General features: G+C 34.3%; 2 protein-coding genes across 6 annotated transcripts in view; one reads left to right on the top strand and one right to left on the bottom strand.

Moving 5' to 3' along the window:
• Positions 1 to 288: 288 nt before the first annotated feature.
• The window catches only part of LOC106157682 (UDP-N-acetylglucosamine transferase subunit ALG13), a 31,222-nt gene continuing 8,397 nt past the window's right edge, over positions 289 to 23,113 (bottom strand). The window contains exons 8-23 of one of the 4 annotated variants that reach the window (XM_087009968.1): positions 20,266 to 20,407; positions 20,009 to 20,054; positions 17,483 to 17,606; positions 15,418 to 15,586; positions 13,085 to 13,143; positions 10,983 to 11,051; positions 8,747 to 8,897; positions 8,468 to 8,554; positions 7,755 to 7,877; positions 6,472 to 6,586; positions 5,871 to 5,964; positions 5,543 to 5,626; positions 4,904 to 5,200; positions 4,529 to 4,569; positions 4,113 to 4,317; positions 289 to 3,167 (exon numbers count right to left, since the gene is read on the bottom strand). In XM_087009968.1, coding sequence (XP_086866094.1) covers positions 2,977 to 3,167; positions 4,113 to 4,317; positions 4,529 to 4,569; positions 4,904 to 5,200; positions 5,543 to 5,626; positions 5,871 to 5,964; positions 6,472 to 6,586; positions 7,755 to 7,877; positions 8,468 to 8,554; positions 8,747 to 8,897; positions 10,983 to 11,051; positions 13,085 to 13,143; positions 15,418 to 15,586; positions 17,483 to 17,606; positions 20,009 to 20,054; positions 20,266 to 20,407 — 1,997 coding nt within the window. In that variant the 3' untranslated portion in view covers positions 289 to 2,976. Of the gene's footprint in view, positions 4,318 to 4,528; positions 4,570 to 4,903; positions 5,201 to 5,542; positions 5,627 to 5,870; positions 5,965 to 6,471; positions 6,587 to 7,754; positions 7,878 to 8,467; positions 8,555 to 8,746; positions 8,898 to 10,982; positions 11,052 to 13,084; positions 13,144 to 15,417; positions 15,587 to 17,482; positions 17,607 to 20,008; positions 20,055 to 20,265; positions 20,408 to 23,113 lie in introns of all 4 variants that reach the window. The other 3 variants (XM_013533400.3, XM_087009967.1, XM_087009966.1) reach the window with 3 other exon arrangements.
• Positions 13,835 to 23,113, top strand: part of LOC106160263 (uncharacterized) — a 32,629-nt gene continuing 23,350 nt past the window's right edge. For both annotated transcript variants that reach the window (XM_087009970.1, XM_087009969.1), the window contains exon 1: positions 13,835 to 13,861. In XM_087009970.1, the coding sequence (XP_086866096.1) occupies positions 13,856 to 13,861 (6 nt within the window). In that variant the 5' untranslated portion in view covers positions 13,835 to 13,855. The remainder of the gene's footprint in view (positions 13,862 to 23,113) is intronic.

Genomic DNA, 23,113 nt, shown 5'->3' with positions numbered 1-23,113 from the left:
CCATATAATACATTGTAGCCTCTATTTGATATAGCTATTCGCAATACGCGATGCTTTCGAGATACGGGGGCCTGGTCATTGCCAGCTGTGTTGACAATCTTGTCTCCCAGGGGAGGATATTTAATTAGAATTTGTTTGCATTCACTTTTCTTTGGATTAAACTAGCCAAAATGTCAAATAAATTAAAAAGGTTATAATTTACCACGCATTGTAAACTGAACTGAAATTATTATAAAGAAAGAAAATGTACAGCTTTTAGGCTCATTCTGCATTAAAAACCATTTAAAACACTTTTGCACAGTCCTTTATTGTTCTTTATCTGTTGATCTTATTACATACCTTTAAAGTAGGACTTATCTCACCATAATCTGTTTGTTAATGATGACTGTTTTTACTCAAAAACTAATTTAAAACAATATTTTTTCTTATTTGACAAAAGATTTGAGCACACCTCAATCTCTTTTCAACAAATGCAAGCGCCAATGGCAAACATTCAAAAGATGAGTAAAAACAAACTTCCACTCGACAGAGTCCAATGCCAACAAAAATTTACATCGTGATATATGATAAATATCATCAACAAACCATCAAAAGAGTTGGCATGAACATTGTCAGAATTCTGACTGAAACTGACAAGAAGAAAAAAAGCTTAAGAAAGATGTTTAAAATTACATCTTTAAATGCGAGGTTTTTTAAAGCAAAAATTTGTAGAACAACGAAGAATTAATTCAATGTGGCAATTATTCCATACTACACCAATTAAAATTTCACTGGCACAAATCATTTCCGAAAAAAGGATACAAAATTTATTGACAAAGACTAGATCTTGAAACTTCAAAATGTTGCACATCAGGGGAAAAGGTCTATTGCAACATTTTTCCTCTTTCAAGTTCTTAAAATTGATGTTATGTGATTCGAATTGTTAGATGTATGTATAAAATTAATCAAACTGACTCCTTATACTGCATAAAATTTTACTAGACGAACAACACTGCAAAACTGGTCTTCTACCAAGTACTGAAATTAAAAGTTCATTGCTTTATAAATTATTAATAAGAAGAATTATCTGGTACAGTAATGTATTTCGTGATTTCAAAACTTAATAAAAAGTAGTAATGAGGACAGCCTGCCCTTTTTTAAAATTAATTCAAAATTGATTTAATGGCAGTGCACAAAACATTTCTTAATGTGCTTTTCCACAGCTTCCCACACCTGACAAATAGATAAAGTTAAGTTGATTATGCAACAAATTTTAACTTTTACCAACTTGCACACACTTATGGACTTTTCTGATTGGAAGAATTAAATTACAGCGACCACCACACATAAAAATATAGTTATTTACTCAAGTAATTAAGTAAATGGACAAAAAGTGTGTTACAGATCAGCTGATCGGAGAATGAATGTATTTTTTTTAACTTAAAAGTGTTAAAGTTACATTTAAGACTAACACCCTTATATATTCTTATATGGTCTCTTTAGGATGTCACATCATGTGACATGCACATTTTGCTTTGTGTGCAATGACATATTTATAATATAAACATTGCACAAAATTCAACATGATTATTGGAATGTTTTAAAGCTTTAAGCTTAAAATATTATTATAATAATAGAATTTTTCAATATATAATTCACTTTTTTTTTATAAATAATGGTGCCAACAAACAAAATAATTACACCTACTTCTACAACTATAACATCCTACCTAACTTCTACTAACTACATTTAACCAAACTACAACATAAATAATTACCTACTGATATTTACAAAGAGCCTAAATGTTGTTCACCAGGCAGCTTTTGATATACTACTAACTACTACTGAACTTTTTAAAAATAATGCACAAAAATGAAACACCAGCCTTTGGTCTAATAGGTTAACCAGCCTTTGGTATAACTGGACTAAAAAAGCCATCATGGAAAATAAAATGGCTGTTATCAAGAATTAATTTTCTTCAGACATCCACAAAGATTCTTCTCTCCTAAAATAGAGTACCTTATAAATGTCCATCCAACAGAAAATTTCTAGAGATCATAACAAAGATAGCAGCACATGAAAAAGACATGAATCTTCATAAAAATTTAAAGTGAAGATTTTACATAAAAAAATGTAAGACATGTATCACAAATATGAACACACACGCACACTTGTGTTTGGGGAAATGTTGCATCTATAACTGAAGGTGTTTTTAAGATCGCTCAAGGATATAAAAATAATGCCCTTGAATCAAATTTATTTGGCTTGTACTGACAAACATTTACTACATTCAAACTAGGTTTCTAGGCCCGTTTTCTGAATACTTCACAATTCCATGTTCAATTTGTTGCTTTGTACTGGAAATGGAACACATGAAACATTAAAATTGAATCTATATCTATCTCCTACAAAAACAAGAACTTTGAATATGCAAAGCACACAATACAAAAGACGAGGCCTCTTAAAGGATAAACACAGATAATAGCAGTAAATAATTGTAATAATAATAATAATGCCTTTACCACAATAATAACAAGAAAAAGAAAAATATATACAGTTATCAAAGCAAATACATCTAAACAACATGAAGCAGAAGAGAATAAATTTTACAGGGAGAAAGTAAGCACTGTAGATATAATCAACTTCCTTCACCTCAAATTTATTGTTATTAACAACTTCTATCATCACTCACCCAAAAAAAAAAGAACTATGACATCTCAAATTCATGCAAGTCTATTGTTGCAGGCCTTTAACATGCCACTTTCTTTTCTTGGTATACAAGTCAACCTGTGCTCCACGTGCTGGCAAAATATTTTGACACTTTGTCACATAGAAATTCACGCATTGGAAGAAAGAGACTTCATTTTTCAATTTATGGGAAAAAAACATTTTGAAACCAAATCACATGATGCACAGTTGTACTCCTCAATTCTATTCTATGCCACAAGTAGGCTTTCAAAGGCACACTACAGAAACAAATGGCCAAAGCCTTGCAGGTCACACAGACATTGGGTACTGGGCTTGCTGGTACTGTCCTTGCTGGAGGGGTGCAGGCGCATACATAACTGGAGGCTGGTAAGGAACAAACTGTTGTTGACTGGGAAAAACCTCACTGGAATAATAGACCGTCCCCTGGGGAAGAGGGGGGACTGGGCCAGCACTGGGGCTCCCAGGGGTGGGGTAGTACCCTGCAGTGGAAGAGAAAGGAGGCACAGATGAAGCAAAGCAGCAGTTACCGTCACCATAGGCGGCAGAGTAGTTAGGTGGAGCACCTGTTAAGTGAATAGTATATGTAGGAGCAGCTGTGAGCTGTTGGGCTGGGGTATTGTTATCACCACAGCTACTTGTAGTTCCACTTACAACAGCACCACTGGTGCTGACTGTACCATTTAAGCCACCTACACCATTCGAACTGCCCATGCTTTCCACATATGTGGCAGGCTGTGTGACTGCAGAAGTGGTGTTGCTGACAGCGGCACAATACCCCTGCCCTGCAGGCTCACTGCTACTATAAACCTGTCCTGGAATAAAGCACTGTGCATTGGGGTTGAAAGAGATTTGTGAAGATTCTGAAGTTTCTGTTGGACTACCTACATACTCTGGTGACATGCTATTCATTGGTACAACTAATGGTGGACCTTCTAATTTCCAGTTATGCTGTTTTGAGGTTTCAGCCGATAAGATTCTTTGAAACCTAGGAGGAATATCTTTGATTGGTCTTAATAACCTATGTGTCACTCCATTAATTTTCTTAATAAATGCAGGCCGTCTAGGGCGATTAGTGAATGTAGGCTGACAATCGTTTGAACTGCCACTGGATGCATTGGAATGCTGGGAGAAACTATCACTGTGATTTGATTGGTTATCGCTACTCTCACTCTCCTGGCGCTCTGGAGAGAACTGATCACTATCATCTTTACTAGAAAAGATTTGATTCTTTTGTGAGCAATCTAAGCTAATATCAGAGACGCAACCACTATCATTTAAGGAGCAGCCAGGATTAGTGCAATCACTACAATTAGACCCATCCTCCTCGCTGCTCTGCGCCACGCTGACTTCTTCCTTTTTATGCGTTAACTTTTTCTGAGAGGGTGGCCTGTCGTGATCAGGGGAGTCCTGTGAATCAGACTGACCATTGACCGGATTGGTCTCATCCTCCACCAGACTGGACTGGTCCAGTCGTCCAGCTTGTATGATCTGAGGGGGTCGCCCCTGGGTCAAAGTCGCCACTGGAGGGGGTGGCTGGTAACAGGTAACCTGGAATGCCTGCTGAGTGCAGTATGCAGCGTACTGCTGCTGGCTCTGCATCTGCACCATGGCTGCATGGAAGCGGTGATACTGAAGGATAGGACAAGGGAATCTAATAGGAATTTTTTGTGAAATAGATTTAAAGATCTATGGTTTTCAATATACGTAATAGTATATGTGTATATTAATAAATGCAAATGTTAACACAGCTTACAATAGAACAGCTTGCTTAATGAGAGAGCATGAAAAAGTACTTTAAGACAGCTGAAAGACTTCAGTACTATATAAAATATGTATCTACCTCAACTCCAAGATTGAAGAAAAAACGCAGAGTTGTGATATCTGAAAAAGATGAAGTATGCCTATTGATAACTTTTCTACCTACTGATAATTTTACATCATAATGTACAAGGTCATAAAATGCAAGAAAACAAATTTCTAGAGTAATTTCAATTTAGCATTCGATGGAGATCATGGACACATCTTTACAATGCATGTAAGAAAGCCATTTTAGGAGCAGTCAAACCTGATGACCTGACTCAATTTTCTGATAATTTTTTACTACAAGGAACTTTTTAACTGGTTCCAAGGGATAGTCTTCTTTGGATACGTACAGTATACGAAGGCAATTATTTGTAATAAGTGTCCTACTTGGATATAACCACTTTAAACTTACCATTCAATGGCAAATCATTTCCCATCACATCCCTGGATGGTGAAGCTCCGTAATTCACAGGCCCTGTCAGATTCTCCATGTGTGGGATCACAAAGGAGTAGTAGTATGGGACAGACCAGGCTGGTGGGACCATCCCAGGGGGTGGAGGTATCTTCTGAGAGATAGGACTGGGGGGCAGAGGGGGTGGAGTGGAGACTGTTGGGCTGGCCACAGGGCTGGCAGCCTTGGAGAGAGCATGGTGAGACAGCTGTCGATGTACCTGGGGGATAGGCTGGGGTGGGGTGGGGCTGATGCCGTCTGAAATGAACAAAATCATGATTTCACTTTATATTTTTGCTTTATATTAATGTATGCATGCTTAGCCTTAATATCAGATTTTTCTTGAACTGGTAGAGTACCTCAGGTTATTTCATCTATTTCAAATTGCATATTAACAAAAATATCTTACTGCTTCACCAGAAAAATTTGTCACTGACAAAAAATAACATGAAATTGACAAACCTCTAATTAAACTACCATTAAGTAATCAATACAACCGAAACTATTTAACCTAATATTATTGATAACACGTACTATACGTACTGAATATTTTTAGTCTATCAGCATTAGTGTAAGCTATATATAGTTATGTTATTTTACCTGCTCGGCAGCCCACACCACTGTCTGCTGTACTCTCCACTCCTGATGCCCCTCCAGTCATATCATGAGACAGAAAAGCCGAGTCTGAAATAAATAATAGAATATGTCTCAAATGCTCAAGTATCTTTCAAACGTAGAGGGTTGATCTCTGTGACCTTGGAAATATTTATGTCAAGGTGACCAGTTAAGACAGGATTTTTTGATCCAAAGTTAGCTGGCTGGCAGTAACAGTTCACACCCGACTCAAGTTAATGCAGATAAATGTCAAGCTATATTCAGTGGTTAATCTTTAAAAAAATATACTCAGACATGCCCAAACAGTTTATACCATCTGCTTGTCCACTGCCATCATGGTGACCTTGGTGACCTTTGTCTTGGTTCCAGAAAGAGCATGGACCACTTCCATTACGGTCATGGACACTCTGAAACAAGTATATAATATATATACATACAAATGCAAATGCATGCGCTTTATTTGCAGCCACCCCCCCCTCCCCCCCCCCCAAAAAAAAAAAAAATTAAATTGTCATATTCACTATTAAGACCTACATGCATGAAGCTGAAGAAACAATGCAGCTGAAATTACATGCCTGAATGTAATCAGCAGTTTCAAAGCTAGGGGTTTATTCTTTCGATTCAATTTCCCAATCCGAGTTGTGGCATAGCACTTACATAATTCAAATTTCAAAGCTGACCTCATCTTACAAGTCAGGTTTTACTAAACCCCCCCCCCCCAGCCCATGGGTGAGCATTACACATAACTATAAAATAAATAAATGTTACTGACAGGAATATTTACCAGGTACATCAGTCATATATTAACATGCATCTTTGAATTCTTCACTTTGAAAAGAGAGTAAGTAAATAAATAATATGCTGTCAACAAATTGGCTAATTTATGACAAAATTATAACTGTGGATGTCCTTACTGGCAGAGCAGGGAAGGCATTGGGGTCCCGCTCCTGTAGCTCATATAGAGCAGCAGACTCTTCCATTGCTTTCTTCTCTAGGTCCTGCATTTGATGGCGATGCTGAACTGGCAATCTATGGAGAGAGCGCAAAACTGAGTAAAATACGAAATTCTTAAAACCAAACATTGACTCAGTGCTTATTGAAGCAAGGTCTTTTCAGAATTCTTAATCAGTTCTCATCCACCTAAATCTGTGCATTGTGATAGTTAAACCTCCACCATCTACATAAATGCATCACCATGGACAGCTATTGGTATTTGGACACAAAAACAAATGATTATTTACTATTATATACTATCAAACAAGTTGCCATGATGTATTTCTGAAAGCAAAATTACTGCCCATACAGTCTTATACCATACAAAAACAGCATACTATGAGGCTAGGCATGTAAAATGAGAAGACGTTGAAACTAAGAAGACTAAAAATTTCATCAATATTATGGACCACGTACAACTGTTGTTTAGAAAGAGGACACAATTGCTATCAAATAACTAATATCACATGTACATGCATGGGGTCTCACTATGCCAAATCCTATTAAGGTACCTTGAATAAAGACATTAGATTACTGAAATGTTTAATTCATTGCACCTGTCTAGCACATCTGGTATCATATGTTGACGATTAGATATTACGTATTATAATATATAGGAGCTATACTGACATTGTGGACTAGTTACTTTCAAAAAATTTATTTCATAAAGATAAATCTAAAACTTTTTATTGAAGGCAAAATCGACAATTTCAGTTAGAACAGTGACACAGGATAACAACACTTTGTAAACAAACCATATTATATAATCCAATATAAATCAAGTCTGGCATGAATCAGGTAAATTATTTGTGGAGTGTACCTTTAAGTTAAGGGTAAGCCTTTGTTAATAATTGATTCAAATTAAGATGATAAATCATTACATGAAACACAATTCAAATTTGAGTGGAAGATGCTGATCTGTAACATAAAGTGAAGTGGGTCTAAAAATGATCTTCCCTTAGATGTAATATGTTAATGATTCATGGATATGAGTTAGTAAGGGAATAATGGGACTACTTAATTCACTTTTATTAAGTCACACTTGTAAGGATGTCAAATAAATCTCATGTTATTCAAATAAAAAAGAAAGGTAGTGGCAAGGATAATAACAAGCTTTAAGGGTTTGTGTATATATTTAAGAATCATGCTTGATCACTTTTTTTTTTTAGAAACTAAAACAATTTTTGGTTAACATCTGAATTACCTAAACCACGGAACCTCCAGTCCTTCTGGAGTTGTGGGCGGAAAGAAAGTACAAGATGGCGGCACAACATCCCGAAATGGGAGAAAACGGTCATCACCATGGCGAGGTTTGACATATTTAAGGCTTTGGGTAAACAAATTAGAAACATGAAATAAAGACAAATTTAAGAACATAGCTAAAGCCACAAAAATGTCCACAACATGTGAGGCATAAACACATAATTTAAAAGATACAAAATAAATAATAAAACCAAAAGAAAATAAAGAAATTGCATCAACTACTTTGAAATAAATCTTGAGGTTTGGTAAACTAAACAATCAACACCTAATATTAAAATTGCTGAGCTGAATAGTCTCTATCCAGGATATTCCCCGATGAAGCAGTTTTGGATGGATTTCAAAATATTGGAGGTAAACAACAATTTCACTATTAGCTGTTGACTGAAAAGAACCACTTCCATATTCCAACTCCATACACTGTAACACAGCTGATAAAATTCAATTCTGGCCAAAACTGTCATGAAAAAAATTTTAAGGAATTCTGAAAATAAGGACTTAATTCTTTTATTGAGACTATATAAGTAATATACAACTAAGAACTGAAACATTTCATATAAAACAATGATTATATTGATTCAATATATTCCTTAAAATCTCATCTCAACCAAGGTCATATACTTAGACATTATTGATCTCACTAACTTATAGCCTTACTTGTCTGAACTGTTCCACTGCTTGTTGATGGGACGTCCACTGGAGTTGAAGAGACCACAGTTGCTGCCAAAGCGTGGTGGAGGGGTCCTTTTTCATAGAACAAATTATTCAGTATAAATCATTTTACATAATGTTTCAGATCTGTCAGTAAATCATGTTTATAAAGTCATTCTTATAAAATATATAGCTGCAGATTTAGTATGTAATTTACATACTGTCACAATTTGTGTATGAGAGAGAGAGAAATGAAAAAGTCTGGTCCTCCCTGTGCGAACTCACCTACTGGCTCCTCTTGGGTAGGAGGCTCTCTCCCCCTGTTGTTGTAGTCTTGGAGGGAGGGGTTGCCCACGTCCTAATGGCATAAAAAAGGGGATCTCTTTCTTCTTCTTATGAAGTTTCTTCTTGTTACTCAGAGAGTTTGAGGCTGAATCTTCAACAATAAAAGTAAATTTGTTGAGTACAGTGATATTAACATTTGTTAAACAAGGCAGCAAAGCTGTCAAATGAACAGACATAACATGGCAAAACTTACAGAAGCATGCAATTGCTTTGACGACATGAATATAAAACACCAAAAATCTTTTCAATCAAGAAGTCATATATTAAAAATATGATGTTCATTGTTTTAAGTTAATAATTATTTTACCCTTGTCAGAGTGGAATCAAAAACAAGGCATTCTTTAATTTAAAGTCATAAATAAGATACCTTAATACTAGAAAATGAAACTAGATAGATTTATATTAAAATTAATTTATGGTTCATGACTATAATATTGTAAATCTAGGTTGCAATAACTAATATGTTATTCACATCTCCAGTGATATCACACCAATTTTGTTGTTTTAGATTTGTGAATTTAGATGTGAAATCACACAAATTTATCATTGTACAGAAGACTACCTAACGCCCATTTTAAAAGATATTATCACAAATTCAAAACTCAGTACTTGCTGCTTTAATAACCACACCCATTTTGGTGATCTTATCTGCAGCAGCTACTGTTTTAGTACTAAAAATACCTAACATTAGTTGAAATAGTTTAATCAAGAATCTGGAATCCATGTCATTTATCGTGTCCATATCTTAACAACCACTTCGATTAATGAAATTAATAATGATCCATTGTTCAAAAGATCTCACATGAGCAGGAAGTGCTTCTTTTGTATATGGTAGTGACTCTTTTGATGGAAAATGCCTCACACAAAATTTCTGAATTTGAAATTATACTTGAGCAGATTTGGGTTTGGGGCAGGGGAGGAAAATTTGGCCTCAGAGTGGGTTGACAGCTAGGTTTTGCCAATTTAGGAATGAAAATGCAGAAAATGTTTCTTTTTGTCAATTTTGATGTTATTTTGATGTTAATGCTTAATAAGATAATAAACAGTGCCAATTTTTAATGAAAATGTAACTAAAACAGCATTTTGCACCCTTGGAAATTTAAACTCTTACAATGTCACTATGTGAAAAATGAATTTTTTAAAAACTATGACTAATTAAAGAAAAGTGGCCAAGCCTGTATGGGTTTCAAACTTAAGCTGCATTTTTGCCCTGTGAATCAATCCTGCCAGTTTAAGAATAATAAGTAGCAGAGTTTTCCTTTCATGGTTTATACCATATGCCAGTGAGCAGAAAGTCTTTGTCAATTTTGAAACAATATATCACATGGACTGATGCTTAACAGTGTAATCACCACTAATTTTAATTATTACTATTTAGGTGGGCATTCAAAAATTGTAACTAGCATAGGGCTTAAGATCAAAGGAAATTTAAAGTCATACTTTGAATGCCAATTTGTAATAATAAAATAAAAATCACAAAAAACAGCAAAAGTATGATCCAATCAGGCTGCTTTTCAAACTCTAGCTTTATTTCCATCCTGTGAATTTGAGAAAGTTTGAGAATAATATTACATTTCATTTTTTGTGTGTTTATGAACAAAAATATCAGAAAAGGGAAATGACATTGATGCAAACAGTGGCAGCAACAACAGACAGTACAGGTGATGGTTTGTGCATGTACAGACAAAGAGTGTCTGTCCTAAAATGAGCACATGTATCCAACCCAAAATTATTATTCTGACAAAAAAATGTGAATTTTTTGTTAAAATTGATCATTATAGGGATAATAACTCTTCGTATGATATTTAGATTTCACAATTAAAACATTGTGAACTCATATAAATATAATATACTCTGTCTCACCACAAAAATGGCAGTTATAGCTATTATTCTGATATCTGAGCTTGTCTTCAGACCACGTGACCTCCATTGATGGCTGTACTCTGTTATAATCTCTTAAGATATTTTAACAAAAAACCAAACTTTATAGAAAAAAACAGGGACTAACTTTGAATGTAAAAAAGGATTCATTAACCATTGGTAAGTATGGGAAAATTGTTGTTTACTCCAGGAAAATTCATTTTTTTGACCAAAAGGAAGAGTTATTATCCCTTTAAGTATGAGTAATGGGCATACAGATTATAGTGATGAAAAAATACACCAAGTTAAAACTAACCTTCTAACAGCGGAGACTTCTGATAGAACCCTGACATGTGTGTTTGTTTTTTACCTGCTGAGGTCCAGCCTGTATACATAAATAGAAATAAACAGCTGTCATTGTCAAATGGAACCACATGCATCGATGCATTCTTTTAATAACTGCATGGTACTATGCACATAAACTGGTATATGTTTGAACTCATGTCAAGTCCACACAACACTCTGAATGGGATTACAGACTCAGCCCAAGTTATCTTTATTCCTGGTGGGCAGATTTGGTTGTCTGGTGATGAAAACAAATTTCTGATTCAGTTCAACCCATCTATAAACACAGATGTAGCACTCCCTATGCCTTACCTGCATTATATACAGTACTGGTAAAAAGAGTGAACAGCTTGGAACCATCATAAGGGCATACATAACTGATGACCTGAGGAGGTGGCTTAAACAGGTAATTATGGGGGTGGCCTGTTCATCATCACTGTTCAACTTGGCAGACAGTCTATACATAAGGGGCATTTTAGGTTAAATCAACCCCACCCAAATACATGTACTAGTATGTTTCAAGCATTAGATATGTTAACACTAATTAAAGTGATTAATTATTTGATATTATCATGCACTTCAATAAATACTTTCAGTACATTTGGATTGGAGTTGAGAGTTGAATAATGTAATAACCAGTCGGTGGTTATACACTTGTTCTTAGAGTTACTTTTTCACCAATAAGAAAGAATCGGAAGCTCTTCATTCAAATCAATTAACTTAATTGGCAGTGACTCTTTAAGATCATTTGCCAGAGCACTTCCAAAGACTAGTTTGTTAGTGCTTGTTTTACACTGTGTATGTAGTTTTCTCATGATGTGAAACAACACAGAAACTATATTTTTTTGTCGTTAATTATACGACGAATTATTTTCAACCACATGCGAATTAAAATACATATTTTAGCATATAGATTTATGATTTTCAAAACAAAACCACTAACCTCTCTGATATGATAACATAAGCTGACCATACCGGGCGCCTTCTCCGGCTAGCTTCTGTCTAAAAATCCAGGTTAACTCTTATTCTGGAGTTACCCAACTTGATCATGTTGAATAGCATACAAAGTACTTTATTATTAGTGTCACAACTACTGTGATGTTTTCCCATGCATGATGATCACTTTTGGTTCAAAATGAAAGTAGTAAACCCATTATATTTGTGCAAGTTTAAGGAAATGAAAAAAATAGCTCCACCCAATACAGGGACTTCAGTAACTTCATCCATAACAGGATACCTTGAGACGGACAATACCCCAATCTCTCTCCTACAGAATTAGATTTCCCACTGGGTCAAACCAGTCTAAATCAGGTTAAGGACCAAAACATATTCCAAACAAAATGTGATTTACAAGACTAAGGTCCAATGGTCCCTATCAATTTGAATCTCAAACGTCTCTTTGAATATGATACCTACATTAGTGCCAACTTTATTTTGGTTATCTAAGGACATTTTTTTCTCAAATCAGTTCGAGTCTTAGAGTAGCTATAGGCCTCAATTATAAGGAGAAAAGATGTGCATGAGTCAGTGCAAACATAAATTGCCAGAGTGTCTATTATAAGTAAGAAAATGAATTCTAAATTTATTTCATATTCCTAAAGGATGTTGTGAAATTCATAATTTTTCAAAAGCCAAAATTACATTGCAGTTTAAAAACTTTTAAGGTGGTCCATTATTTTAAAAGAACCCTCATAATCTTGTTTCACAATTGTCTAATATATTACAGTGGCATATTCCAGACAATTAAGTGTCTATAAGAATGCATAACAGAATTAAAACATTGCAAATTAAAGTATCTTAATTTTTGGAAATGTTTTAAAAACTTATTGACCGAAAAAAAAAATAATAATAAGAAAAAATGTATTTCCCCCTCAGCCCTACAGGTTGATGCCAGCATACAATGTACTCGTAAAATACATTATAAACCTTCATCATAACTGACATCATTTACAATACGCGTTCAGGTATGAAAAATATTAGATCAATATATTATCAATTTGACTAAAAAAAACTATTTTGCTTTACAAACGTATTTTGGGGTATTGTAAGGTGGTGATCAATATTTGTACTTACCATGCTGGGGAGGCTGCGGCTGTGGCAAAGGGCGAAGATTTGCAAATGGGATAGTGTGCCTACAAAATGAAACAAAAATTAGAACACAGCAAAAGAAAAAAAATAATAATACACTGAGTGATCCTTACTTGTCACTGAATTTTACTAAAACTTCATCAAAGAATGAAATAGAGCTCTTCAATTGCAAATTTATAACATATCCCTGAGTAGGCATTAGATAAATAAACAAGATAACTGGCTTCAAGTGTACATGTGAACATGTTACTTTATAATGTCAGAATATGAACCATTATACCAATATTTAGCAAGTGCTTCTTTAGGATGAGATAGCATGAATATCTTTGTCAATCATAGTTCCTGGATACATCTTTCACCTTCTACAAAAATATCTGCTGGATAAATACAGATTTCCATTGCCTTTTACACGTAATCCTTTCCACACATATTTATCAGTTTGATATAAAAACAAAAAAATATTCCTCAGTATTATCATTATTACCTTAATATATTCTATGCAGGTGCCTTCCAGTGCATTAAAAGTTATCAGTTAATAAACCAGAGTGCCAGTATAAATCAAAATTACAAATTTCAGGAGGTCAACATCAATCAATGCAACAGGAACAATTCTCATCCAAAACGTAGAGAAAAACCAAAAGAGATGATAATATCCGAATTCCAAGAGATTCAATCCACATGCAGATCCACCAGCAGCCAAGGCAGAGAAGACATCTGATTAAATAATGCTGAAGTGGTGAATAATGTACGCAACTGATGGAGGTAGGCCTCAATTAGCCAATGAGCAACCAGTTCACACAAGCTCAATTCATGCATTAAAACAGTAACCGAATCAATTAGATGTGAGAGGGGTGGAATAGCAGTTTCAGGTCTGGTATAAAATATTGAAAAATTTCCAAATTGAGCATTCCTGTTCTGTTTTTGTACTGTAAATATGTTTATCATCATACAGAAATCTACTAACTCAAGTGTGTATAAATTACGTAAGCATATTATATGATTTGGGATTAAATGCTGTACTGCTTAGAGCAGATTTCTTCTTGCATAGACCAACCTGCATAGAGTTACACTGGGATTGGCAAAATGTTCGTTTTGGGAAATATGGAATATAATGCAAAAGGGCCTTTATTACTACATAATATAATTATGAAAAAAATAAATTGGCAAGGCTCTCTGATCATAATGTTATGAAATAAGGTATATTATAACTTTGAACCCAATTAAAGATAATAAGCAATCATGTTTTTCAGCCAATGTTTAATTTACTCGGAAGTTTTGATCTTAGCTTAGTTTGGATTGTTAAGATTTAAAATGAGCTTAGCTTAGTTTGGATTGCTAAGATTTGAAATTCCAGTACATTTTTAACAAAGGTTTAAAATTTAGTTGTGTATTGTAAGCAAAGGAGTCAGTTTTTACTTTAATGCAAATAGACTGTTAGGAAAATAGATGCAAACCAACATTTTGAAATGAATCTGACAGTTAGTTTGAAAAAAAAAAAAAAGAAAAGTTTATATATGTTACATACAAGTAAACTGAATAGACACATTTCAGTCCAAATATTCTGTGAGACTGCCTTTGAATCAATGAAATATTAAAGAATTCAGGAAACACCAGCTGTAGAACTGGGACATACTGTAAATAATTTAGTGAAGTATCTTCTTATCAATTAAACAGGACAATATGCTGCAGTGTGCAGCTAAGATATAGTGGGTATTTTGTTTTACATATTTCAAATAAGCAATGGCTTTGGAGAATGAATGGTAAATGCCTTTTTGCTTTATGCTTGCAGCTTTTAGTCAAGCGCTTTTAATGCATATTTTAGAAGAAAATTCACATTTCATCTTCTATCGTTTATGATAAAAGGAGACTTAAAAAGTAACTTATAAAGTAAAAATCAATGAAATGTTCAAGTTAATAAAGAGAAACCTAACATTTTGTACTAAATATAAGAACTTGTATCCAAACAATCAATCTCCTATTTATTACAAGGTAACTGAATTAAATGTATGGGACAGTATCTGAAAAAATGTTTCTGTAAAAAAGTAGTCATTCACCCATTTACATAAATGCTTGCCACCATGTGGAGGTGGTAGTTAGCTTAAAATATGTTAAAATCCAAGGAAAGCATATTTATTATTCATTTCTTATGCAGAAATATGGGATATGAAGTAGAGACACAGAACCTGGCCATAATTAGCAGGTGGCAGGCATTTTACTTCCTTACCAGCAAAATTAGTTGAATTTAGTTTATCATAAAATCCTTTTCGAGAATTACTTGGTTCTTTAACGAAAAAGCTGGAGGCAATTCCCATTATTACCTCTCTCCCAACTCTTCCAGAAAAACTGTCACAGGGCCCTGGTCTCGGCTCATTTCCTGGATAAAGGCGTGAAAAACTCTGTCCCCATGCCCCTCCACTGTGACTTGGCATTTGTCGCCAGGTGCATACTGCAACTCTCTCGCTTGACTGGGGTCCTTCAGTCGATGTTCTACCAAAAATAAAACAAAAGCCAAACATTTACTTGAAATATGTTTCAGTGCACATTATTTCAGAATTGGCAGTGCATATGTTTCATACCGTTGATGTTCTCTATAAATAAGATTTATGGGAAGAAATATCAACTTGTAATTTAACTTATCTATTACCTATCACAGCAACAAACTTTCCTTGGGTGCTTCCAACTGTGTTCTAAAATTACTATAATTGTAATGTCACATTATATATAATGTTAACCTATCTCTTGAATCCATAAAGATTTTTATCTCATTTTTTTTTTTTTACTTATATTCTCCTTTGTCATTATACAAGCCCTGAAAAAAGGACAGCAAAATGTTCCAGGTACATTCAGACACTAGATTCTCCATGCAGCTGAATGAATTACAAATTCCGATCACACTGAAAGTTATCTTTCAGGCATCTAGTTCACTCTCATGTGATCCACTAATTTTAACAATAGATGGGTGACAGCTAGGCCCTGTGGCAGCACACATTTTAACAGAGGACCTCTCTACACCACGCATGTGAACATCCACTAGGACAGCCACTTTCCATGAAAAATACCAAATAATCATAGGTATATCTACAAAGTTTTTTTGATACCTAAGGTCACCGTGATGAATGCTTTGTAAGTTGTAAGATTGAATTGTGCAACATTCATCACATCTTATTCTGTAATATAAGTTCCACTGAATAAGGTCAACTAGCTGTCATACATGCTGAATCTTACAGCAGCCTGATTTTTTTTTTAGGTTTTTTTTTTTAAGTTTCATTGAAAACATTTCAAATCAAGTCTGACACTAATATGATCCATGAAAATTACCCAATAACCATGCTTCGATCCTTACAAAAAAGAGATATAGTTGTGTAAATTATAATTGTGAATTTGCAATTTTATTCTGACTTACAAAGTGTAGACACGACTGCCTGTATTCCATAACAGTATTCATATTCAGAAGTACTTTATACATAACAGTCTATAATGTAATCTTCCTTCCTTACTTGACACACTTCTACAGTGTGCACTAGCTGCTGGAAGGATCCTTATATTATGCCCCTAAGCTCTTATGTTCTTGTGCTCTAGCTGATAGCCTCTGGGTCTTTATAAACAGGTCCCCTTGAGCTTCAGGAAAAGAAAAGTCATGTGCCTAGTGCATGGTCAGGTGAATAACCGTTCCAACAAGGTGATCTTCTTATTCACCTGATGTCACTGTTTCTATTCTCCAAGTTTAAGGGGCGATCGAGTTATCTAGGGCACCTGTTTTAAAGGCCTGGAGTCAAGCAAAAGTGAAAACAATGGAGCTTAGGGGTATAATGGAAGAATCCCTCCAGCTGATGGAAAAGTGCATTAGGTCTCATTCTCACAGACTATGTAGATCGATCAAACTCTGTGGGGTCTCTCACTGAGAGCAATCAGCTTAACTGAATGACACGCCCCCTCCTGGCATTGAGTAGAATACAGAAAAGCTAGTGATTGAATGCACATATTGGAAACAAGATTACATTCAATGCAATAATTTTCAACAGTTTTGGATAGAATAAACATTCTATAGTATATTTTTAGACTTTCATCAGTTGTTTTAAATATTGCAACAAATTTATAGTGTGTATAATAAGGGGTCATCCATTTCTGTCATCATTATCACAAGTATACAAAGAGTAGAGTCAAATTTTTACAGACCCTTCCCTTCAGAGGGTACAAGGCTAAAGAAGCTAATGATGATAAGGAACTTTGCTGGCACACCCCTCAAGGTGAAGATCGTCATTTTAATTTTTTTCTGAAAGTGTATAGATCGAGGGTATTAACCACCACCCCAACCCCCAGTGTACAGTTTGTCGGCTTAAAAGGGATGACACCCAATAAACCTTTGTCAAATGTTTACTATACCTTTCTTACTCTCCATCCAAGTATCATACTCTACATTTCTGTAGATCTCTGGGTCCAGGGCCTTAGCAATACGGAATGGAAATGGAGGATACTGGTATTGTTCTAGGAGTTTCTTCTTGTCCATCTGTAAAATAAAACAAATATATGTTAGTTGTTGAAAAGGTAATTCACTTTGCTTCATTTTCTGCCAAGTCTGAATATCTATATCTGTATTAAAAAGTTCAGTTGAAAACTGCCAATTACAGTTTGGTAGAAATTTAATCTGAGATAATTAACTTCTTTCAGAATCATTGGCAAAAATGATCTCATCTTGAGACAATTTACTTAACGGTGTATAACCTACTTCATAACTTACGATTCCCCTTACCTCATAGAAATATTAACCCTTTGGTTAAGCACGCAAAGTTACGCAGGTAATATGATACCCCACTACCAAAAGGGGGATAATTAAGATAATTAAATCGACAGAAACACCCCCCTTCCTTTTCAGGTTAAGCAAGGCAGAACAGATTCAGGAGACAAACCTAAGACCCGTATCTAAGTTGTCCTAGTTGCTACTAGGGTTTTCTATCACATGACTTATCAATATTTCATTTCCTATTTGTTGCGTCCTATAAAATATGTCAACTAAAAATGCAAACAAGGCAGAATCTCCCCTCCTAACGACACAGTAACTTGATGCAACCAAAATACTTTTAAAATGAAGTCTGAATAAATTCATAATGCTGTTTTTGCGAACCAAAAATGTTATTACAGTGACTTGGTAATGCAGAGGTTACGACAATTTTTGAAGTTTGAAAGAAACAAAATGACCAGAAGTAATTCATTTAAACATAAGTGGTTCTTAACCTGCTTACCACACCAATAATGACTTTTGTTTTTGACAGCAACATACCCAAAAAATTTCTCAAAACATTAAATCTTTTTAAAACCTTGCAATTCCACTTAATTGGTGGTGAACACAGAAACTGTTCTACTTGATAATCCTATTATCCCCTATTTCAAGTATAAATTCCTGTATCACTCATTCAATAACAATCAATATAAACTGAAGTCATAAAGAAAAAACTTCTTTGATAAAATCAAAGTCAGGTTCCATTTATAACAATCATTTAATAAATGAAAACAAATGCAAAAATCATTCTGTAACATATCAAGAATTAATCACAACACATAGATTCATTTTCAAAAACTCCGAAAGTTTATGCAGTTATTATCAAATATTTGCCATAAGAATTTTTAAAATGTTTCTATTTATTTTTTTTTTTTTCATTTTTTTAATGTTATTCTAATCATCTTTTTGTCTGGTCTATCCATTCCATGTACCATTCCCAGCAGTAAAAGAGTAAAATGCAGCAGAATGGCCAGGTATTTTTTATGTGCACCCATAAAGCGGCTTGTATACAGTTAAAACACTGTTGATATTTTCACCCTCAGGGCTCTGCAGCAAAGCGGTAACTGGTGGAAGTGCATTTATGTTTTGATACAGGAAGGAATGTTTCACAGAAGAAATAAAAACTTACTGTTGTTTAAAATGACTAACTGTTCTAGGGAAAGTTACATGGTGGTACAGTAGTTTTTCATTCACACCTGATTGTACAAAATAACTATAATTCCTGCCACGCTATGGATTTCGCTTTACATGAAGGTCAGAGACCTGTTACACGCAATGCATATACAGTAAAATTATGGGATACACACAAAAAGGTGGTTCAAATGAACACACAAAGAAGGTGAGGTTTCAATAGTAAAGATGATGCAAAAACATCACCAATTTATGAAGGCTCTTTCCCTTCATGTTTTGTGGAATTATTATTTAAAGCAAGTGTCATGATCAAAATTACCTTAAAATGAATCACTTCAGCAGATAAAAAAAATAAAGGTTAGGTTTCAAAATGTCACTAAAGACTAACTTCAATTTTTTTCACCTTCCATAAATAAATGAATAGCTTATGAACTGCTGGCGCCTCAAATAGTTTCACTGGGTGCAAGTAGAGGTTCAGGATTGTGGATTTAGTGCTAGATGCCAACAAGTCATGTTCTTGAAAAGTACTTTTATTTTACCAAAATAATTTTCGACTATGACTATAGATATAAGATGAGAAGAATGGAAATCGTTTTAAAGTCCACATCGCCATGATCGAATATTAAATCAAGAAAGATTTCTCAAGACTTTGAGGAGATCGAGTAAGGTCAGGAATGAGTGAGACCATGTGGTGCAGTAAGAATTTATCCAAAGATTTACAGTGAACTGCACATCATGTTTTGGGTTTGTTTTAAATTGCTTTCTAAGAAGAAATTCATGGAAAACAGTTTCACTATTGTCACTAAAAAAAATTTACTCCATAGTTAACATGCTGATTGTCCGAAGCTTTTTGTCTTGTATGACATAACACAAAAATATATTTTAATTCATATTTTAATGCAATTTTAAATGGATGCTCATAAAAAACACTGGTTTTTATATCCACTTGTGTTAAATAACTATAAAGGGCTGGCACAGGAATACTTTCAAATAATCCTCACCTTTCCATCTTCATCCTGTTCATGTTGATTCTCAGGTGGAGGGGGGCTAGAACAAAATTCAGCAGGTCAAACAACTAGTTTTCAAACAGCTGTCTTATCACAAAAATAAATAAAAACACTTTCATTTCAATAAGGCAGAAAACTTATCTTGTATGCTAAATGTTTCAGAAATGAACCACACCTGAAAAAGGTGTACATTCATTTATTTAATATCCTGCCTTAATTAAGAGAAATATCATAGTAAAGTTTACACAAACCTTTCTCCTTTATCAGATGATACACTGCCCACGCTGTCTTTTCTGTGTTTCTGGAAGGACTTGTTACGAATCATCTCAATACCTATCTCTATCTCTTCACTCATCTTGAAAACATTTCTGTACAGCACCTCATAAATAATAGCTGAAATAAAAGTTGATAAATAATAAAGAATTATTCATTTGTAGCACTGACCAAATCAGTGATTTTGTATAAAAGGTATTAAATAAAAACTTCGGTCTTAGCTTTAAATCCATTTTAGGGATTTTCCTATGAATTTTTAATGATGTTTTGAGAAATGCAGTTAGTTTGCTCTTCAAGTTGCCTGCTAATTTTTTCTTGGGAAATTTGGAGAAACTGGACCTTAGTTTAATACCCTGGTTGTCTGATGATGAAAGTGGGTCTTTATTGCTGGTCTAAAGTTGTCACTGTCTTGACTGTCTTACAAATCTAAGAAGTTCTTAAACCTATTCCTGGGACCAAGTAGCCTGTTAAAATGAACTTTTTAATTCTCATTTTTGGTATTTTCCCTGCATTTCCAATGTCATCTTCGATTCCTCAATTTAGTCAAACATGCACTGTCTGAAAATTGTTTTCCCAGATTGAAGCATGTGCTGTCTGAGCAAAATTTATAGGTACTTTGAGCCTCTTAAAGTTTCTTTTTCTTTTATATTCTTTTTTTTCTTTACAACAAAAAAGGTTGAAGGCTTTGGTGCCAGATATTTTAGTTGTATGCTTATCACAACATTCACTTTATCCTATCTCTAAGAATTAAACTGTCGCCTTTGTGTGGGATATGTAAAATAACTTCACAATTGATGAATCTATAATCTTCCACCCTAGTGCAACAACATATAATAACCTGCATGATATCTTAGACTTAATGGGTTACAATATGTAGAACTGAGTGCACAATTTCATCAGAAATGCAGTTTCTATCTGGTTTTAGAATTAGTTACAGCTACGTTGATTTAAAGAGGCCACTGACATAATTTAATTTCAATGCAGATGTACAGTATATTCAGCCCTACTATTATTTCTCTTTACAAATTCCACAGCATAACTAGCTTTCTGCCCTTGCCTACTGAACCTAGGACTCTATTATACTATTCAGTGAATTGTAAAATTATATCAGTTTGTTTTACAAAACATAATGCAGTTGCATCACAACATGGTCCATAAATGTGGTTAAAAATGGCTACCTTATTGAACTGCATTTTAAATGAAATACCTATAAGCTTGAAAAATTACCTAGTTTTGGTATAAATAAGAGTGTTTTCTGCAGCTTCAACCCTAAATCCACATTTCTGTCTGAGAAACAATTTTCCCCAAATTTTAAAATTTCCACCCTTGCATAAGTAATCGAGCACCACAACTTAATCATATTTGGAAAAAAATTACAAGTATGGAAACAATGAATGACAAAAATAACAATGAATGTTAACAACTTGAACACGATCATTAAAAAAACAAAAATCTAACTAATGCTATTAATACATTCATATATGTCATAATTTTCTATATCAAAAAAGACATCTAAAAAAATCTTACAGAAATCCTGAAAACATTGTTCAATGAAGTTCAGCCTTGAATCAGCAACAGCAGTAAGTCCCAGCTAAAGCACGCCCTTGCACCCTCATATTATGTTACAGTAGTTACTACTAAAACAATTATAATAAGCAAAACTGCTCTGCACGCAGGCATTACCTGCAGTGTTTGGTCTTGAAACCATTTGTGTAATCAGGGGTTCTGCATACTCCCCCACCTGTTTCAACCTCCCTTAACGCACCTGCATGAATTTTGTTTGAACAGGGGCTAAAACTACATTTGTTTACACACACACACACACGCACGCACACACACACACACACACACATATATATAACTGCTTTAGTACATGTAGAACCCCACATATACTAGTGGTCACAAAATGGTTAATACTAGTAATTAAGTGTTTGAAGTGTCCATTCTGCTGACATGTAGTATACATTATGCTAAGGAAGTATGACCCTTATTGTGGCTTAATGATCTTCTCTTGAGGCTGAATGACCATGAAGTATATTTAGGCATGAATGAAAATCCTTACCATGGTGGTTATTTCATTAAGTGGCCAATGATGCTAAGGGCATTTGAAGCATTATCAGAAAACTACTGGCAAGGTTTAATTAGTGTTATTCAAAATATTTGCACATTAATTATTATCATTCTACTTGATATCAATAACTAATTGTTTATTCTATCATATCAGCTGTATACACTCTAGACTAGATAGATGACTAGATGCATGTAGCAGAAAGAGTCGAGCAAATTTCAGCAATTATATCTCTAATTTACTACAAGGAAATGGTCACTTAGTTCATTCTTTTCTATTAATTCCCACTTGATAACTGATAACAAAAAGCATCAGTATTCAACAAATATACCACCTTTGTGGTGACAATAGTACTGCATGTCACTCCAACTACAACAAGTAATATTACATTACAACCACCTGCTATTATGTCAATACTTTAAACAGACTGCCCATGCAAATACAGGTTTAGTTCTGACACAAATAAAGAGCACCACGACTTAATGAACTAGATCAGAAATGATGTAGGTGTATAGGTGTTCTATCATTTATAAAGCTGCAAGATGGCTGCTAGAATGGCATGCAACGTGCACATGTTCAACCCACATACTCATTACTAGTACTTTAGACATCTTTAGAGATCTTCCTTTAATCCAGTTGGTATTCATTCAAAGATATTTCATGAAAACACTTGAAGAAAACTGCCACTGGTAACAATTAAGTGTTTTCAATATGACTCCCGTGTTCATTTGCACTAGTTTTATAATCTTTTCATACTG

Source organism: Lingula anatina, chromosome 3 (assembly GCF_051362555.1).
Source record: "Lingula anatina isolate TDL-2025a chromosome 3, LinAna3.0, whole genome shotgun sequence".
In the NCBI taxonomy this organism is placed as follows: Eukaryota; Metazoa; Brachiopoda; class Lingulata; order Lingulida; family Lingulidae; genus Lingula; species Lingula anatina.
The sequence above is the reverse complement of the archived record's forward strand: the minus strand, read 5'-3'. Positions and strand labels throughout refer to the sequence as shown.